We start from the raw sequence: 19,118 nt of genomic DNA, 5'->3' as shown, positions 1-19,118 counted from the left end.
TGCAGATCAGTCCCCAGGCTCGTGGCTTTAGAACTTTTAATCTTTGTGCCTAAATGCCTCGTGAAGGACGAATGGCCTGTATGGCCGGTTACCTACTTTACACTCAAAGATGAAAATGTAAAATTCTGGAAAAAAAAAAAAGAAAAGGAAAATGTAAAATTTGTATTTCGATGATAATTTTCTGTTCTGTTGTTTGTACTTCCAGTTGTTCATAAGCAAAGCAGCATTTTTTACTTACAAGCAAGAGTATGACCTTATCGGGAAAGTAGGAACTTTGGGTTTGGTAGAAAGGGTATATAAAGGGAAGACTGACTTTGAGCCACACACAGCCCCTGTCTCAGGTCTGTCGCATTCTCATTCTCACAGCCAACGAGACTGGACGCAGACTATGACCCAGCCAGCCGTATGGTTTTCAGCCGGGTCAAGTTCAGCCCGTTCTTAGCTGTCACCCCACCGCTCCTCCTTTCCGTACGAACTGCACGGAGGCGCTGCCGCAGGGAGACCTTTCACGCGGGTCTTCATGATTGTTGGGTCATGTGGTTCCTGCCCGAGGCACTGAGCTCCGTCACCGCGGACGGTGCGGTGCGTGGCCCCCCCTTCTACCCCCGCTGCGTGAGGAGCGCACCTGCGTTTTGACCAGGTGGGGCTGGCACTCAGGCTCCCTCGCTGCTGTCCTAAGGGCCCCGTCTCTCCCGGCCTCTGAGATCCTCTTTGAAAAGGCAACATGGACACAATGTCAGATATCCTCTCCCTGGCTGTGGCGTGGGTAGGATGCGAGGCCGTTAGAAATCATCGGGGACGGACGCCTGCGGGGCTCAGCGGTTGAGCACGTCCCTTCGGCCCAGGGCGTGATCCTGGAGACCCGGGATCGAGTCCCACGTCGGGCTCCCTGCATGGAGCCTGCTTCTGTGTCTCTGCCTCTCTCTGTCTCTGTGTCTCTCATGAATGAATAAATAAAAATTAAAAAAAAAAAAACCCTTAAAAAAATAAATAAAACTAAAAAAGAAATCGTCAGGGAAACTGGAGACTTGTTTGTTCCCGTACCCACCCTTCTGTCCCCTCTCGGATGCTCGTGACCTTTCCTCCAGGGTTAGCCCAGGGTCGCCGGTGACGCAGCACTGACAGGTGTGGAGCCTAGAGCACGCGTCTGGTCGGGCAGTGACGCCCCGACTTCAGTAGCGGGCCGCCAGCTTGCTGTGCCCCTTCCGCAGCGGCCCAGCAGAAGGCAGGGGAGGCCAACGCAGACGTGCCGTTCGGGCGCCGTGTTCACTCGGAGCGGCCCAGCTCTTTGGGTTTTTTTAACCAAATACACATACATTTTCAGTTCCCCCTGAACCGTATGTTTTTGCAGACCAAGGTCTTTAAGAAGAGCTCTGTGGTCCTTCACGGAATAGATAAAATCGATGAAACAGAGCGCCCTTTTTTCCACTCTTATTTGCACCGTCAAATCAGTGTGTCGCTACTTGCACTTGCACAATTCCTGGACGTGCGGCTAAAGCCACGAGGTTCTTGTGGGGCAGTTTGATGGCTTTTCAGCGAGAGGGCTCAGGAGGTGGGAGGTGGAGCTGGCAGGATTTCTGCAGTGCCTCTTCCTGCTCTCGCCAGACCTCCGCTGCTTATCTCACAGTCCGCTGGACCCTGCACAGCAGGGTGGGTAAAGGATAGAATTGCAAACAGAAATCGTATTTGCTTTTGTTTGGCGATGCCAAAAAGCTTAATCTTATTTTACGAACTCGATATAAATGACAACTGACATGAGAAAGATTTTTAAGAGCACCCTGAGCATCTCTGCCGTCCTGGAGGTTGCCATGGGGGGCCGGGGGAGGACAGTGCGGGAAGACTGTGTGTGTGTGTGTTTAAAGTTGTGTATAATCACTGTCTCCACCCTCTCCAGAAAGACCAGAACTGATTAGAAGAAAAAGACTAACTCAATGCATGGAATTCTGTATGCGTGCCAAATACTGCAACAAGAAAGATTTGGCATCTGAGTGAAAAGACACCAACCAACCATTTGATTTCTATGGTTGAACATACCCAAGCTCTTGCGCTCCTATATTTCATTTAAAAAAAAATTGCTCCCTGAAGTACAAACTGACTTCAATTTTGAATAAAATTTAGCATTCAAATTTATAGCCACTTTGAAAACTGAGGGTTTACTTCTATCACGTGAACCTGAACGGATTCTCAATTACAGCAGCCCTGTTGCACGTAGAGAGTCTCGGTTTAAAACAAAAACAACAAACCCTCCAGGCGGGTTTTCCCACATTTTGGGGGATGCTTTCATAGCAGCCTTCGTTTATGGGAAACGGTATTTAAAACCGTGCCGTATTGGGGGATCCCTGGGTGGCTCAGCGGTTTGGCGCCTGCCTTCGGCCCAGGGCACGATCCTGGGGTCCCGGGATCGAGTCCCACGTCGGGCTCCCGGCGTGGAGCCTGCTTCTCCCTCTGCCTGTGTCTCTGCCTCTCTCTCTCTATCATGAATAAATAAATCTTTAAAATAAATACATAAATAAAAATAAATAAATAAAACCGTGGCATATTGCAGTTTAAATTTAAGGACGCTGGGGATCCCTGGGTGGCTCAGTGGTTTAGCGCCTGCCTTCAGCGCAGGGCGTGATCCTGGAGACCCGGGATCGAGTCCCACATCGGGCTCCCGGTGCATGGAGCCTCCTTCTCCCTCTGCCTGTGTCTCTGCCTCTCTCTCTCTCTCATGAATGAATGAATGAATGAATGAATAAATAAATAAATAAATAAATAAATAAAATCTTTAAAAAAATAAAATAAAAAGATAAATTTAAGGACGCTACTTCCCAGAAGAGATGTTCGGTGACTTCCATAAAGGCGCTAAAAGGGTCTTGTTGCTGTGGTTGTTCTGTAATATCTTCTCCCCCTCGTCTTGCAAAAACCTCTTGAGAGATACTGGTTCCTTGGCGTGATCTCTGTGCGTTAGCAACCTGTGCAGAGAACGGCCCGTGCGGGCGCTCCCACGGTCGGTCGCGGGCAAAAGTCATCTTTGTTTGCACGAAAGAAAAGTCTGATTGAACCAGGGGTGAGCCTTTCATTTTAAGAAGAGTTAAAGTCTGGGGTGTTTTTAATGTTTTAATCTCTGTTTAAGAGGTTTCTGTTACAAGAGGAAAATTGATAACATTTTTACCTCAGCCAACTGCCAGCAAACTGGCTCTGCTCTAATCCCACGTTCGTGGTGATTTATATTCTCCATGGCAATGTGCTGTAACCTCGGAGTGATACCACTGTGGTGCGGATTGACTGCATTCCAAATGCTGGACTCACATACATAATGTTTTTACTTTTAAATAATATTCAGACACCAGAATAAATACCATATGTGCACGGATGCCGGTTACAATGGAACCTTGTCATGTCTTGGGAGGGAGAACATTCTTTGTCTCTGATTCCTGTTTGAAACGAGTACGCAGAAGATGAATAGCGCACACCGATGGCATTTCGAGAAGGCGTAGGTAACCAGGCCGCCGAGGATGTAGCAAGGATTCCTTGAGCGATAGCATTTAAGGCCCGCAAGATTGCTGTGGTGGCCCCCCCTCCCCCGTCTTTGACACACACGAGGGCAAGGATTGTTATCTGGCATCGCCCACGTAGGGCGTAGTTCTTACATTTTATACGTGCGGCGTGCGGCGTGCTGCAGCTACGGGACATCTGCTGGAGAAGAATTACTCCGTGAGCCCTGCGTTCCTAGCAACAGTGAGACTAACATGCTGATGACATCGTAACAGGGAGGGTAACACCCGTGATAATGGAAAAGGGACGGCTTGATTGGAAAGCCATAATTCAGCGAGAGACCTAATGTTATCTGAAGCCACAACGGCAGAACTTAGGTGGCCTGACATCATCAAAACACAGATAATCCATCTCTCCCGATCCACTCCCCCCCCCCCCCATGATATTGAAGGTTGAAAAGTTTCCAACCGAGTTGAGAAATCGCTCCTAAGTCATGCGGGATTTTAGATTTTTGTTTGTGTGCATCTTGGTTGGAATTCTCATCCACCTGGACCTGTTTTTTTTTTTTTTTTTAAATAGACGTAGTAGAATGCCTTTCGTATTTGTACATCTGCAATGAGCTTCCGCAAGTCCCTCCACCTGTGCTTCTTGGGGAAGCGTTTCCATCCACGTTTGTGTTATTAGCATCAGTTGAGCTAGATTGAGTCAGTGCTCTTGACATTTTAATGATACTTTATAGATGAGGAAATCCCGGGCACCGAAGCGATGGCTTCCCTGCTCCTCTGCACCCCAACCCACCCAGTGCTGTGAGGTTTGCCCAGAACATATAGTGTGAGATTAAGTGTGAGTCACACATCATACTGCACCTCTGACAGCTCCTCTGGCGTGGAGCTCGGGCTTTGGGTGACTCCTGCAGCCTTCCTGGGAGTTCCTTGTAGAACTGTTTATCATTATAAAAATGCTCAAAAAATAAAAAATAAAAATGCTCAAAAACCTCTCTTTGAAACTGAGAAGTTGGGAGACAAATATCGAACCTCTAACATATTGTCTCTTGTTTTCAGCTTTTCGGATGATCCCTTATCCCTTGGAAAAGGGGCATCTGTTTTACCCTTACCCCATCTGTACAGAAACAGCAGATCGAGAGCTGCTTCCGTGTAAGTGCTCCTTGCGTCCTCCCCTCTGGGGCCAGTGAGGGGGGGGCGCCGCAGTGGGGGGATGCGGGGGGGTGATAAATGCCCGTAGCCTTCCTTGACTTTCATGACTCTTCTCCCAACCCCTGTCCCCACTTGATGGCATATGTGCTAAAGTGAGTTATGGGAGCGGGTCTGGCATCCTGCCCTCAAGGCTGTCCAGGTTCATCAAAGGGAAAGACCTCGGGGCCCTGCAGTGTAGATGAGGCGTCATGTGCGGGCTGGCCTGAGCACAGAGACCCCGGGTTCGGGGTGGATGTGGGGGGCTGGCCTGAGCACAGACACCCCGGGTTCAGGGTGGGTGTGGGGGGCTGGCCTGAGCACAGAGACCCCGGGTTCGGGGTGGATGTGGGGGGCTGGCCTGAGCACAGACACCCCGGGTTCAGGGTGGGTGTGGGGGGCTGGCCTGAGCACAGAGACCCCGGGTTCAGGGTGGGTGTGGGGGGCTGGCCTGAGCACAGAGACCCCGGGTTTGGGGTGGATGTGGGGGGCTGGCCTGAGCACAGACACCCCGGGTTCAGGGTGGGTGTGGGGGGCTGGCCTGAGCACAGAGAGCCCGGGTTCAGGGTGGGTGTGGGGGGCTGGCCTGAGCACAGACACCCCGGGTTCAGGGTGGATGTGGGGGGCTGGCCTGAGCACAGAGACCCCGGGTTCGGAGTGGGTGTTGGGGGCCAGGTGCAGTGTGGTGCCGAGCTGCCCGGCTGCTCCGATGCAGCCTCCCCGACTGGAGCTTGTAGAGGGAGCCCCGCCTTCAGAGGCCGCCGTGCGAGTCGGGGATGGGGGGCAGCACCAGCCGCCGGCGGCATCGCCCAAGGACGGTCACTGGGGCGGGGGTGCAGCCGTGTCCCCTGTGCTGATGCAGGCCCTGGACGGCGGGGGTCCCGGGAGCACCTGGTGAGGGTCCGCGGAGAGTCGGGGTGTGTGTGCGGCAGCAGGAGGGAGCCCCGGCCCTGAACCCCAGTGATGGGGTTTTGGGGTCCCCCCGCCATCCTGCCGAGCCCGTGGGAGAGCCGTTACCACACGCTCCCACGGTGGCGGCCAGGCTCTCCGGCCCGACTCCCGCTGCCTCCCTCAGTGGAAGCCCCGCAGGTTGGCGGTGCCTCCTCCCTGCCCGCCCCCCCTGCAGGAGAGCTCCGCACGGTGCCGCCCCCCCTCCCCCGGAAGGCCGGCTCTGGAAAGCGCGGTTTTAAAACGCTTAAGTCTGGTTTGTGTCCGCGGGAACAGCTTCGCTGGTAGGACAGGGTCGGGCGGGTTGTCCCCGTCCCCTGCCGTCGCCGCCCCAGGGGTGCACAGGGCCCGTCCCCATCCCCTGCCGTCGCCCCCCCAGGGGTGCACGCGGGCCCTGCCCCCCCCACCCGGGCTGTAAGTCGTGGGAGCTGAGCCCTGGAGGAGGGGCCTTTCCTGAAGAAAGCGGGCGCTTGGGGCCTTTCGGCTGGAGCGGTGGGCCCAGCCCTTGCCCCCCGCCCCCCGCCACCACCCAGCGTGCAGGCGCCCTGGGCCCGGAGCAGGGAGTCCAGCCGCTGCCGCCGCTGCCACCTGCTTTCCGGGTCCCCCAAACCCAACCGTTGAAACTGTAAAGTCGTGAAAGGAGCTCGGAGCCCCACGTGTGTCTGTGGGGTGATCGCCGGAGCTTGGCGGGGAGTCCGCCGGGGCCGTGCGGGCGGGGCGGCCGGTGCGCCAGGTCCCCAGGGCGCCAGGTCCCCAAGTCCCCAGGGCACCGCTCACGACGCACCGACACAGCCTCCTGACACCGCTATGAAGCTACCGGAAAACGCCAAGTCTGGGGGAAGGGGTTTTGGCCCCCGGTATATTTATTTCTGGATTTTCCGGGTTTTGTCCAAGGAACATGTATTTCGTAAGGTGAGGGCGGTGCTGCTGGGCGCTGGGCAAGGACGGTGTCGCCGGCCCGCGGGTGCGGCGTCCTCGGTCGGCCTGCGGCCTGTGCACGGGCTGGGTGCTGGGTGCTGGGTGCTGGGTGCTGGCTGGCCCCGGGCTGCACCTGCCTGCACCTGCCTGCACCCTCGGCTCCAGGAGCCCCCCCCCCGCCCCGGGTGCTTCCCCGGCACTCACGCGGCCCTCTCCGTCTCCCCCGCAGCTTTCCACGAAGTCTCAGTTTACCCGAAGAAGGAGCTCCCCTTCTTCATTCTCTTCACTGCCGGGTTGTGCTCCTTCACAGCCATGCTGGCCCTCCTGACGCACCAGTTCCCGGAGCTCATGGGGGTCTTCGCGAAAGCCGTGAGTACTCGCCGCGGGGGGGGGGGGGGGCGGTGGGGAGGGAGGGAAGGGGGGAGGCTGAGGCGGGGAGGCCCGAGGGATGAGGCCAGTGGGGGTGAGGGAGGCCCAGGGATGAGGCGGTGGCGGGGAGAGCCCCAAGAGACCAGGTGGGGTGGGAGCCCGAGGGATGAGGCGGCGGGGTGGGGGGCGGCGGGGGGCCTAGGGGAACGGCGTCCGGGGACAGAGCATCGTGTGGGAAAGGACGTGCTGTGCTGATGCTCTGCTCGCTGCCTGGTTTGCGCCTTGTGAGCGGAGTCCCCGGCGGGGGCAGGACAGGGCCGGGGAGGGCAGGGCCGGGGAGGGCGCCCGGGGCCTCTTAGCGCCTGGCCGCGTTTCCCGAGACAGCTCCCACGTTTCAAAACCGCGCGTAGCGGGGAAGGGTTAGCCCAAGAGGGGCGGCCCAGCCCCCGAGAACCCAAGGGAGCGTGTGCAGCGTCGCCCCACCTGAACGGCACCGTCTCTGACCTTGACGTGTGGTGGCTCTTCCTCCAACGACCGTGAGACTCACATTTCCAAAGATGATCTGAGCAAACACCGTCTTATGGGCCTAAACTTTCGGCCTCCTCGGGCCACGACCCGAGGGGACGCGCGGGCTCGCAGTTGAGGGGCACCGGCAGGCGCGTAGGGAACGGCATCGGCTAAGGGCCCGCGGGAGGCTGGGAGGGGAGCCTTGATGAGGAGGGCCGTCTACGCCGACAGCCAAGGAGCCTTAGGCTGCGCGGGCGGAGGATGCGTGGCCTGATTGCGCCGCGGCCGAGCTCCCAGCGGCAGGCGTCGGGGACGCAGCATCGGCAGGCGTCGGGGACACAGCATCGGGTGCCCGGCCCTGGACCTCCCTTCTGATCTGCAGGCGAGCGGAGTCCGGAGGGACCGCTTCTAACGGGGCTGGCCCCATTTAATCCCTTTCCAGATGATTGACATGTTCTGCTCGGCAGAGCTCAGGGACTGGAATTGCCAGAGTATTTTCATGCACCTTGAAGATGACCTGGAATTGCCACCGGCACCTCAATCTCTGCATTTCCAAAACTGAACGTACTCCCGCCCCTCCCCGCCCCGCCCGGTTACTGGAGCCAGAGACACAGCAGCCCTGGAGCCCCTGTCCCCGCCCCCATCCTGCCTGCCTCGGCCTCCACAGTGGCGGCCTCCGAGCTCCAGGCCCTCAGCGGCTCCCCCCTAGTGTAGGTCTTGGTGGTTTCTTGCTTGGACTCCTCCGCAGGAGTCTTCACTGGTCTCCCTGCCTCCGGTTTCCGCCCCTGCCGTCTTCCTTCCGCACTGACACAAGAACGGGCTTTCCAGACTGCAAGTCTGAGCCTGCCACTTCCCTGCCTGAGTTTCTCCCGAGGTTTCCCGCTGACTCGGGGATAAAGCCTCAGCTCTGTAGCCACGAGGCCCCTTCTGATCTGGTCTTTGCTTGCCTCTTGAGCCTCATCTCTCCCAGCTCTTGCACAGACACCGCTCTTGGGCCACAGTGAATTACTCACCATCCCAGATGCCCAGACTCTTGGGCACCCCGGTGCCTTTGCACATGCCGTTTGCTCTGCATGGAATGCCCTTCCCCGTCACCACTCCGGCTCGTCTGCTCGACTAACTCCTCTTCGTTCTTTCTCACTCAGCTTTCTTTCCGGGTTTCTCCTAAGCTGAGTTCGAGGTCTCTCCTCTGAGATCCCACAGTATTCCATGAATACCTATTTCATCACATTTCCTGTACTATATTATAACTATTGGAAACGTGTCTGTCCCCCTTTTAGAATGTGAGCTCCTTGAGAGCAGGACCGTGTCTTCCTCGTCTCTGTATCCCCAAAGCTTTGCACAGTGCCTTGCACTTAGTAGGTTTTCAATAAATGATTGTCAAATAAATAAACGGTAGTGGTTTCTGCAGAAAGAGGCAATGTGAAGAATCAGATACAGTTTAGCATTTCTCCTCTTGTTTTTTTTTTTTTTTTAAGATTTTATTCATTTATTCACGAGAGACACCGAGAGAGAGAGAGACAGAGACCCAGGCAGAGGGAGAAGCAGGCTCCACGCAGGGAGCCCGACGTGGGACTCGTCCCGGGTCTCCAGGATCACGCCCTGGGCTGAAGGCGGCGCCAACCCGCTGGGCCATCAGGGCTGCCCTCTCCTCTTGTTTTTGCAGTTTTAATCTTAGAGTTAGAGTTCAGAGGGACCTTAACCAAACTGCCTTCGGCAGTAATGTCAGGCAGGTCACATAGACTCTTCTTGATTGCTCTGATGGGGACTCCCCTACTTAACACCAAAGCCCGTTTCGTGGTTGGATTGCTCGGAAGGCGTCTTTCTGCGATCAGATCTGCCTCCCTCCGTCTTGCACGTTCTTAGGCAGCTAAGACCTTCACGGCCCCCCCCAAGCCCTACCGACTCTTGGTAGAACATCCCAAATTTCCTGAAGTCTCCCGTTTGGCCCGTGATCCCGGCCCCCAGGAGCCCCCTGGTTGGATGCCCCCCAGTCTGAGGGCCTCTGCTACTCATCGTCATCCCCCCAAGCCAACCTCTGAGTAAGAATCGTCGCCAAAATCCTGACTAGAGTTCAACTTAGTAAAATGTGAAACGAATATACTTACAACGCTAGGCCGTTATTCTTCCTCCTTCAAATGTTCTTCTCTTAAAGTTTTCAAGTCTTCTCTGTCAGAGTGTGTCACTGTCCCGGTGTTCCTCGTCTAACAAGCAGAGAGCACTTGGCGGGAGTTTCGGGTCAGGATGGACCCAAGGGGACATGGATCCGTTTGGCTCCACCCCCAGAAAGTCAGAACCTTGGGTGTCGGCCACCCCGCAATCCGTGTTTTCAACAAGGATTCCAGCAAGTTCTGAAGACGGACGGGGGTTGAGGGCTACGTTTGCTTCTAAGAACACCGGCCTGGGGCCAGCTGAACTTTTTAACAGCCACTTGCCCGTCCCGGGGTGAGCTGTTGAGGCGAAAGCTTTCTAGGCATCAGGGGTTTTGCCCTGGCTGCACCTGGAAGCATCCGGGAGGCTGACGAGTGCCTGGGGGTTGCCGCCTCCCCCTGGGGGTGCTGACCTCGGGGCCTGGGGTGCGGCGGGGGCACGTGAGTTTTCAGACGCCTCCCAGGCGATCCAGGTGTGCAGCCGGGCAAGACCACCAGGCCGAGAGGGGTGACGAGCCGCCTGAAAGGGCTCCAAGGCAGGGGGACTTGGGGGGTGGTAAGTGGAGGTCACCTGGGTCTTCTCTCGAAAAGACTCCAGAATTTCAGGGCGACGTGTTCATTAGGGATCCTTTCATGTTTCCAAGGCCTCGGTTTTGAGTCCAGATCAGATGATCGGATGAAACATCACTTTGCCTTACGGCCCCTGTGGCTTGGACCCTGCAGGCTGTGGGGGTCGGTCGGCCGCTCGCGGTCTCCAGATGCGGTGCCGTCGGTGTGCCCTTAAAGCTCTGTCTGGAAGGCCACGCTCGTCTTGCCCTTCCCGAAGGTTTCACAGCTTCCAGAATGCCTGGAGAGCCTTCGTGGGGAAGGAAGGTGGATGGTCTGTGGGGGCCAGGCCCTCCCCACCCCACCGCACCCTCCCCCAGGCTGCAGGTCACTGCGGCCACCCCCAGGCCGCCCCGCGGCCACTTGTAGCTGTGAAAGGACTCCGGCCTCGCCTGGGATCCCTGGGATGATGACTTTAGGAGGTGCAGGGAGCTGGCCCATGTGTTCATATGTGGAGACGCACACAGCAAGGCGCCAGCCCCTGGATGGCAGTCAGATGAGCGGCTTCAGCTGCCCCCCCACCCCCCCACCCCCGAATCTAATCTACCTCGAGGACTTAAGGCCAAGTCGTCCTAGAATGAGATAAGGTCGGTCGCTCATAGAAATAAGTCATGGTCCCCGGCCCAGCCCCTCACAGAATGTGGGAAGGTCAGCGTTCTGACCCCGCGGGCTTTGAAGGGCTCTGGCTTTCCTCCTCGCACCCCCTCCTTCGCCCCCGGCCCCCGACTCCCGGCCTCACTTACGGGCCCTGACCCCTTTGAAGTCTGACATTGATTACAGAGAAATGTCAATTGTCTGGTCGCAGCAGGGCACCTGGCACTTCTGGAGATAAGCGGCGGCAGCGCGGGGAGCCGTGAGCTGCCTCTACCCGATGGGGTTTCGGGAAAAGGAGGAGCAGGCGATTGAAGCGTCACGCTCACGCTCACGCTCCTGTGGTTAGTCCAGTTGCCGTTTGTCACCCTAAGACGCTGATGGAGTCGTGTGCGTTTCGGACCACGTATCTCTGGCCTCCGGACGGCAGTTTTGGACATTGAGCCGGACGGGCTGTTCCGGGGCTGCCTGCTGTTGCTCATCCAGACGTAACTTCTCAGGCCATGGTGTCCCAAGTGCGCAGGTGGAACCGCTGTTCCTCTGTGCCTCGGCGGAGTCGCCGGCCAAAACCCGTACTCACTGATGTCCCTACGTGCGAAGAGGTCTAGGCGGACGTCCGAGCAGGGCCTGTCCCGCAGACGCCCCCTCCGTGGCTCCCGATGGGAGCCTCTAGCCTCCGTGTGGTCCCCAAGTGGGCGGGCTCAGCAGCCCCAGACACCCCGTCCCCGCACTGCCTGCCTCCCCGCGGGGAGGGATGAGGATGAGGAGGCGGGAGGTGGGCCCAGGAGGAAGGCAGCCGCCGCCGGAGAATTAGCATCTTTAGGAAAGGGCCCTGGGGATCCTTTCCCTGCTCTCTGGAGGAGCACCCCGGACGGGAGGGGGAGCCGAGAACCGAGGGCGTGGGGGTGTGGGGCCCCCTCGTCGTGTGGGCCTCACGGAGGAGGCGGGGGGCGCTGCGTGGCGCGGGGTGGGAAGGGGGGCAGTGGCCGACATGCGCCGCACACGTCCCCCTTGAATTCCGGAGGCCTCACTGTGCCTTGTGATGCAAGTCGGCTGAGGCCCCAAACCGAGGCAGCAGGCCCTGTGGGCCCCCCGGGCTGAGGCTGCCTGACGCCCCAACGGCCCGGGCCCAGCCCGTGAGCAGTGCTTGTGCCCGCCGCCCCCGGCTGCCGCGGCTCTGACTCTGCCCTGGCTCAGGTCTTCAGGGCGTGGTGACCTCACCCCAGTACCACCGCGCTGCGGGGCGCCCCGGCATCCCGTGGGGTGGCCGCTGACCGCTACCTGCGCGCCCAGCCCCTTTCTAGAGCTACTACACGGTGGCCATGCGCTTGGTGGCCTCTGGTGACAAACAACATCTCGGAACTAGGGTTTTACGGACGCTGTCCTAGCAGCTTGGGCAGGGATTCTTGGTTCCTGGGCCGCACGGTGAGCCTCCCCGGGGGTTCTGTGCCCACAGCAAGGGACGGTTCCAGAAGGCGACCAAAGGGCCGTCCGCGTTTGCTCGGTGCTAACGCGGTGCCTGTTTAGCTGCAGAGGCAGCGCCGCTTGGCGCCCTCCCCGCGTGCTCTGGAGGCCCGGGCCTCAGCAGGGCCTCAGCCGGGTCCTCAGCGGGGCCTCAGCCGGGCCTCAGCGGGGTCTCAGCGGGGTCTCAGCCGGGCCTCAGCCGGGTCCTCAGCAGGGCCTCAGCCGGGTCCTCAGCCGGGCCTCAGCGGGGTCCTCAGCCAGGTCTCAGCCGGGCCTCAGCAGGGTCCTCAGCCGGGTCCAGCAGGGTCCTCAGCGGGGTCCTCAGCCGGGTCTCAGCCGGGTCCTCAGCCGGGCCTCAGCCGGGCCTCAGCCATCGCTCCGGGCGGAGGGAGCTGCGCACGGCCTCGTGGTCAGACCAGTGACTGCGCACCGAGCCCGGGCCTCGCCCACTCGGGTCTCTCCCGACCGACCGTCCTTTCCCGTCCTGTGCGGTGTGACGTCCCTGCCGTCCACTGCGGCTGCTGCGCTTGCCTGACTCTAAGCTCTTCCCGCTCCTTCCAGCAGAATGGATCCTCTCCCTTCTGTGAACCGTCCCGGTGCTCTCTTTGGGCTTCTGTCTCCCATCCTGCGGCCGTCTGTCTGTGTGGGTAGGACCTCGTGGGGTGGGGGGGCCCTTAGTGGCTGCCTGTCCCTTCCCTTGGCCCTGGGCTTTGGGCCTCCTGGCACTGGGAGTTTTGCCCCGGCCTCCTCTATGGAGAGCTCATCCAGCACTTGGCCGCCTTATAGACTAAATATATTTAATTGATGTAAAAGACACACCATGGGGAAGGATCCCCAAATCTTGAGTTTCCTTGACCCTAACGGTCAAGCTGCACTTACCGGTCCAGCTGTAACGTGTCACACACCTTCCCGGTTAGGATTCTACTGGTTCTTAAAAACAACAAAGAAGGCAAGATTCTGAGGTCGGGTGAATTTCGGAGACTCTGCCTCCCGTCGCCTTGAAGATCTGGAATCCGTAGAACATAGGGGCGGTGCAGGGGCCTGTTTTAACTTCATTAAAGACCCTCCTACCTCGACCCCAGAACCATGCCCCGCTCTGCGTGCGTGTTTCTGTGCCACACTGTACGTCTGTGGGAAATCCTTGGCGGTGGAGACAGCGTTTTGCCGGGAACAAGGGACTAGGACAGACGACTCCGCAGGGTAGGACCCAGGTATCGAGCCCTGGCGGGATAATAAGGTTCTGAACACTCAGGGAGCGAGGAGAGCACCCTCGTGCGGAGCTCTGCTGGGGGGCCTCTTCTCCCCGAGGCTGGCCGGCCTGTGGGATGAAGCTGAGCCTTCACAGAACATGATCAGAACAAATTTGGGGTTAGGGGCAGTGAGCCTCAGGCGGGCACTTGGCTTCCCTGAACAGGCCTGGTTAGCGAGCATTATTCTCCACACGAAAAGCAGAAAGGAGTTTAGAAACCAGATGAAAGAGATCCTAGAGATCTCAGGGCGGCGCTTCGATGAGGCCCTGTCATCCCCGGACCGGCCAGTGGGCTGCCCCCACCCCCGGCCCCGCGACCCACTCCATGGAGTGGAGGGTTCAGAGACCAGCACGGGCACCCAGGGCACCCCAGCAGTTCACAGCCCTATAACCCGACTTCCCAAAACCCTCTCCCCCTAAAGTGAGTTGTGTACCCAGCGAGGCGGCAGGTGGTCGGGGTTGTACCGTCTTGTAGCTCCTCTGCCTACTTGTCACCCCACTGCCTGAGTCACCTGCGCGGGATCGGACGGCCTGGGACCGGCGGGCCGGCTGTCAGGAGCGGAGGGGCTTCTCCCCGCTGTGTCGCGGCCGGGGGTGGGGGCTGGAGGGCAGGTGTGGCCATCAACCTGGGTTTCCTGTAGCAGAAATATAAAACTGCGCCCTTTGAGACTTGCACGGCGCCGAGGCGTGGGGTGCAGGTGCGCGCACAGGTTGGAGAGGTCCGTTTTAGTCTTGAACGGCGTCTGTCCTGACTCTGTGCCCTTCTGGTCTCCTTGCAGTTCCTCAGCACTTTGTTTGCCCCCTTGAACTTTGTCATGGAGAAAGTGGAAAGCATCCTCCCATCCAGCCTGTGGCACCAGCTGACGCGGATCTAGGGAAGCCCGCCCGCCCTTTCACGCGCCTCGCCCAGTGGGCTGCCACCATCTCTTCGTGCCAACTCCTCGTGGACCGCAAGAAAGCATGACTTTGAAAAAGGGAAGCCATTCCGAGATTTTAAATTGTTCATGGACTGTCTGTTCCATATTAAAAGCTGTTTTTGTTGTACAAAATTCATTGATGTTCGGTTCTATTATATTTTGCCTTCAGAAAAGAAAAAAAAAATAAAAAATAAACTTTTGTGTATTGCAGCAACCAGCGTGTCTTCCTGTGTCTCCCAACCCTAAAAGTGTTGGTGTCCCAAATACACCTGTGGGTTTACATTTAATTTACCGAGGACCCAGATCCTCTGAAGGCCCCACGGTGGTTTGCTTTGCTCATGGAAGTCCTCCCAGCGGGCCCTTAGGACACCTCCAGCTGGTGACTTGGAAAGTGGACTGTCTTTGGCTTAAAAGTACCATTTTTTCAGCCCTGAACTGTTGGTTCTTATAGACCAAATACCCAGGAACAGCTTCCACAAAGGATAACAGGAGTCATGGAGGAAACAGCATGGTGCCATGACGGGCTGTTCCAGGTCAGAGGCTCTACCCATTGAATAGAACTCAGTCCTACAGCTCGGTTTTGCTTGATGAGAATTTGTGGCGAGAAGAAAAATTTGATGAGAACCTGCAGACCCAGCAGTCCGTGGGAGACCTCGCCACTCTTCAGCATTGCCGTTCTTAAAATGTTTTCTCATAGGGGTGCCTTTTAAAAAAAAAAAAAAAAGTTTTCGTGTCCCTGATGCTTACACGTAAGTGTTCGTGGAGTTCTTTCGTGACCCGAACCCAGATGGCCATGTGTCCTGACGGCCTTCGGAAGCCTGCGATTCACACCTGCTGCACATCCGGCTTTACTTAAGCAAAAGAAGAAAAATAACGTCGGGTCCTCTATCTGAAATGAAAGGCTCCTCTGTTTGAGACCTCGGCCCTGTGCTCAAACAAACGACTGTCCTTTACAGTTTGTTTCCCATTGTCTTTAGATTCCTGAAAGGTTCCCGGTGAGCGGTAAGGCAGGCAGTGGGTGGGGAAGGCGCCACCAGCGCACCTCGTCCCCCTCTGCACGCCCTGCTGGCTGCTGTCCCTCCTGCAAGAGCCACGTAAGTGGGCAGGTGACAGGTGACGTTAGGTGCACAGGAGCTTCTCCTGCTTCGGGCAAGTTTTCCCTCTCCGCTGCATCTGTGCAGAGCCCCGGAGGGGAGATGCGGCTGGATCCTGCTCTGAGGAAACTACCCTGGAAGAGGCGGACCTCCTATATCCACGCCCGCAGCGCGACTCTTGGGGGCAGTGACCGTGTCTGCCTCGTTGGCCTCTTTGCTTCTTCCCCTAACGGAAATCCTGACCTGCGGTGATGTTCAAATGACTTGTCCAGCGAGGTGATGCAATTCCTGACAGACGCGAATAAAACTTCATGCACAGTCAGAGGAGAGGGGTTGGTGCCAACCGAGAAGGCCCAAGGAAGGCTTGGAACTGTAAATTCGTGCTGGAGGAGCATGTAGTGATTATCTACTATAATTATTTGATTCAACAGAGGAGAAAACCAAAGTCCCAGAGAGATCGTGACCTGCGTTGGGACTCCCGATTGCAGGGAGCTTAAGTGAACGTTTCCAGAGCCCGGGGGCTGGAGCAAGTGGAAGTGGCCCAGGGCGAGTCGTTAGAAACCTCGGTTGCAGGGGACGCAGCAAAGAAATGAAACACGAGGGATTAGAAGCACCTCGTGAATTTATAATTAGGACTTTGAAGGGGTTTCTTGGAGAGGGGAGGCAAGAGTCAGACTTCGAGGGGGCAAGGGAGTGAATGGAGAGGGAAAGGTGAGGGAAAGGTGGGGAAAAGATGGGGAAGCTGGGTCCACCGTCCGTCCGCGAGTGGAGCTAATCACGGGAGGGGGCAGGGAGGCTTCTCCAAACTTGCTGCCACCTTAATAGACCTTTTCCCTTACAACCCAGGGTCGCTCCTCAAACAGGCTGTGACCCCAGTTGCTCTTTCCTCCACATCTCTGCTCAATTCCTCTGCTCAACTCGTGGGAGCAAAGGCGTGACTCACTCTTGCCCTTCTGGTCTCCCTGGGCCTGGACACTGGGGAGGGGGGGACCTGCTGTCCTTTCAGCTCCCGCCTTGTGCTGCTGCCCCTGAAGACAAGCCTCCGGCCCTTGTTAGGGCTTCCACGCAAGTGTACGGAGAGGCGGAGCCGGAGCAGCCCCTCGGGGACAGCGAGTTAAGATGATAGTTTTTTTATGTGGTTCTTACACATTTTGGCTCAAGGTCCACGGTTCCTGCCTTCTTGTTGCGATGGTGACTGGAATCCAAGTTGCGTTCCTGCTTTCTGCTCTTATTTCTAGGTGAGGGGACATCAAAACCCATTCCGATGGGCTTTCCTCGGTGAAGATCGTTCCTCCCAGCAGAACAAGAAGAAGGAAGAAGTCCTTTAGCGTCAACTTGTGTCTCCTGGGATTACAAATGCAAAGCTTCCAAGTTAAATACTAGCAAACTGAATCCCGCAAGGTACATAGGAAGAAATAGAACGTGACCAAACGGGACTGGTCTGGAGGGTGGTTTTGTTTTTTAACTTATCAGTGCTCAGTATCAATGTCATTCTGCCTTTATAAAAAGAATTGGGGAGCTTCCCATATTTTTATATGGCCCAGAATAACTAAGCGTTGACATTACTTGCTTTTCAAAAATTAGATAAAACTCAGATGTGCAACATCTGAGTTTTGTTAACGATAGATCTTTGTTAATGACGGTAGAGCTTTGATCAACTTTTTACTATCTGCAGTGGTGATTGCTCTGTGCAGATATTCCACTTCTTATGTTTAGTTGATAATTTTTCTAGGAAATTACCATTTTCTCTAGGCACTCAAGTGTGTTACCACAGGGTAATACACACACACACACGCATATATATCTAAATTAATTATATATCATCTATTTACTACCCTTTGTATCCGTGGTGCTCTTTATTTCTCATTTCGTGTATTTTCCTCTCCTTTCCCCCGCTTGAATCAGCCTCACAAAATTTAGGTAATTTACTCTTTCAAAGAACCAAGTTTTAGACTTGCTGATACATTCAACCATACTTCTCACCTTGTATTTTCATATTTTAAGCTTTTTATCTTTATTTGCTCTTCTGGATTTCCCTTGTTTAGAAGAATTATAGTTTTTCTAATTTCTTTCGACAAACATTTGGCTTATTATTTTAAGAAAGAGGTATTTAAATCTATAAATTTCCCTCTAAGTGTAGCTTTCTTGTCCCTTACATTTTGCTGTGACGTATTCTTTGTTCTTTCCTAGAAATTTCTGCTTTGGTTCCTGCTTGTCCAGGAATGATCACAGTTGGATATTCCCTAATAATTGGGTTTCCTTCATGGCCTTCCATGAATTTATTTTTAAGGTCATTCTGCAATATCTAACGGACACAGCAAAGGTAGTCCACCGTGTGCCCCCGAATCCAGTAAACCCTAACACCTTACACCCATGGGCTACTGAGTAAACTTTTGATCTTTCTTTCCATTATTATTATTTTTTTAAATCACATCCATCTTCAATATGACACTCCAGGGGCTCCATCAGCATGCTTAAGACACGTCTCTGCTCCTTGCGCTCTTTGGTACTGCTCTGCTGCTTGCCCTGTGACCACACACTTCACCAGGCGGCCACGGATCTGTGTGCTGAGTCCCTGACACCTTGGACTGTCGAAGGGGAGGGGGCTGGAGCGAGTTAGTCACGCTGCTCTGGCTTGCGAGGGTCAGGGATGCTTAGGCTGGCCAGAGAGGAGCTGGCCCTGACGACAGGGCCCAGCAGGAATGCTCTGGAGCGCTGCAGAGCATCGGGGACACACCTCAGCGAGCGCCCGTGTCTCTCCCCCGCCCCCCGAGTGTATCTCTGATCTCTGGCAGGTGCAGAGAGGGCAGACACGAAGCAGGCTCCCCCCCTTTCTGCAGCCTCTATCCAGCCCAGGGCCATGGGACAACCCCTCGGGTCCTCAGCCTTGGAGCTTGCGTGGGACCAGCCTTTGGAAGAAAACCTTCAGATGGGAAAACCCCAACTGGCCCTCATGTGAAGGCCAGCCGACCTCAGGTGGTGCGTGCTTTTCCAGGGACGGGCACAGGTGACAAGCGGAGAGCATGTGCAGTGAGCATAATTAACGGAAAAAGAAACCCCACCCAATGTTTGCAACCACCTTCCTTCTGCTCGGAGCCCCCACGGCCCAAAAACTTCATTCCCCGGCTGTGTCCTGGTGCCTCCAGCGGTGGCATCAGCTAAGGCTGCCGGCCCCGAAGTCTGGGGGCCCCTGAGCTGCAGGGCCTGAGCCCCAGCCCCGCCGGCCCGCCTGTGTCTCCCTGCTGCTCCCTTCGGCTCTGGGCCCCCTGGTCACCAGGCGGCGTCACCCAGCAGCTCCCGCAGGTGGCTTCTCTGGTTGCTTTCGGGGCAAGGAACCGGAAATCTGCACTCCTGCTTGAAACAATAAAAAGGGAGAATGTGGGGAGAAGATGGGAGTTACCACTGCAGTGATACCCAGCCCCTCAGATCAAGGATGACCTCCCCCACCTCTGGCCCCGTGCTCATTCCTCCCATGGCTGATGTTTCCCGAAGACCTGCTGTGTGCCAGGTGTGTGGCCACATTTGCCCAAGCACCCCTGGAATTGCACCCCAGAATTGTACCCCTGGAATTGCACCTAGAATTGCACCCCTGGATTGTACCCCTGGAACTGCACCTGGAATTGCACCCCTGGACTGCA

The 19,118-nt window shown here is 56.5% G+C and overlaps 1 protein-coding gene across 11 annotated transcripts in view; it reads left to right on the top strand.

Annotated features, from left to right (window-relative positions):
- Positions 1-14,600, top strand: part of ST7 (suppression of tumorigenicity 7) — a 241,643-nt gene extending 227,043 nt beyond the window's left edge. For 6 of the 11 annotated variants that reach the window (XM_077856016.1, XM_077856020.1, XM_077856024.1 and 3 more), the window contains 3 exons: positions 4,539-4,631; positions 6,763-6,902; positions 7,852-8,806. In XM_077856016.1, the coding sequence (XP_077712142.1) occupies positions 4,539-4,631; positions 6,763-6,902; positions 7,852-7,971 (353 nt within the window). In that variant the 3' untranslated portion in view covers positions 7,972-8,806. Of the gene's footprint in view, positions 1-4,538; positions 4,632-6,762; positions 6,903-7,851; positions 8,817-14,248 lie in introns of those variants that run through there. The other 5 variants (XM_077856019.1, XM_077856021.1, XM_077856026.1 and 2 more) reach the window with 4 other exon arrangements.
- Positions 14,601-19,118: the final 4,518 nt, after the last annotated feature.

Source organism: Canis aureus, chromosome 18, assembly GCF_053574225.1.
Source record: "Canis aureus isolate CA01 chromosome 18, VMU_Caureus_v.1.0, whole genome shotgun sequence".
NCBI lineage: Eukaryota > Metazoa > Chordata > Mammalia > Carnivora > Canidae > Canis > Canis aureus.
Note: the sequence above shows the minus strand (reverse complement) of the source record. Positions and strands in the feature narration are given on the sequence as shown.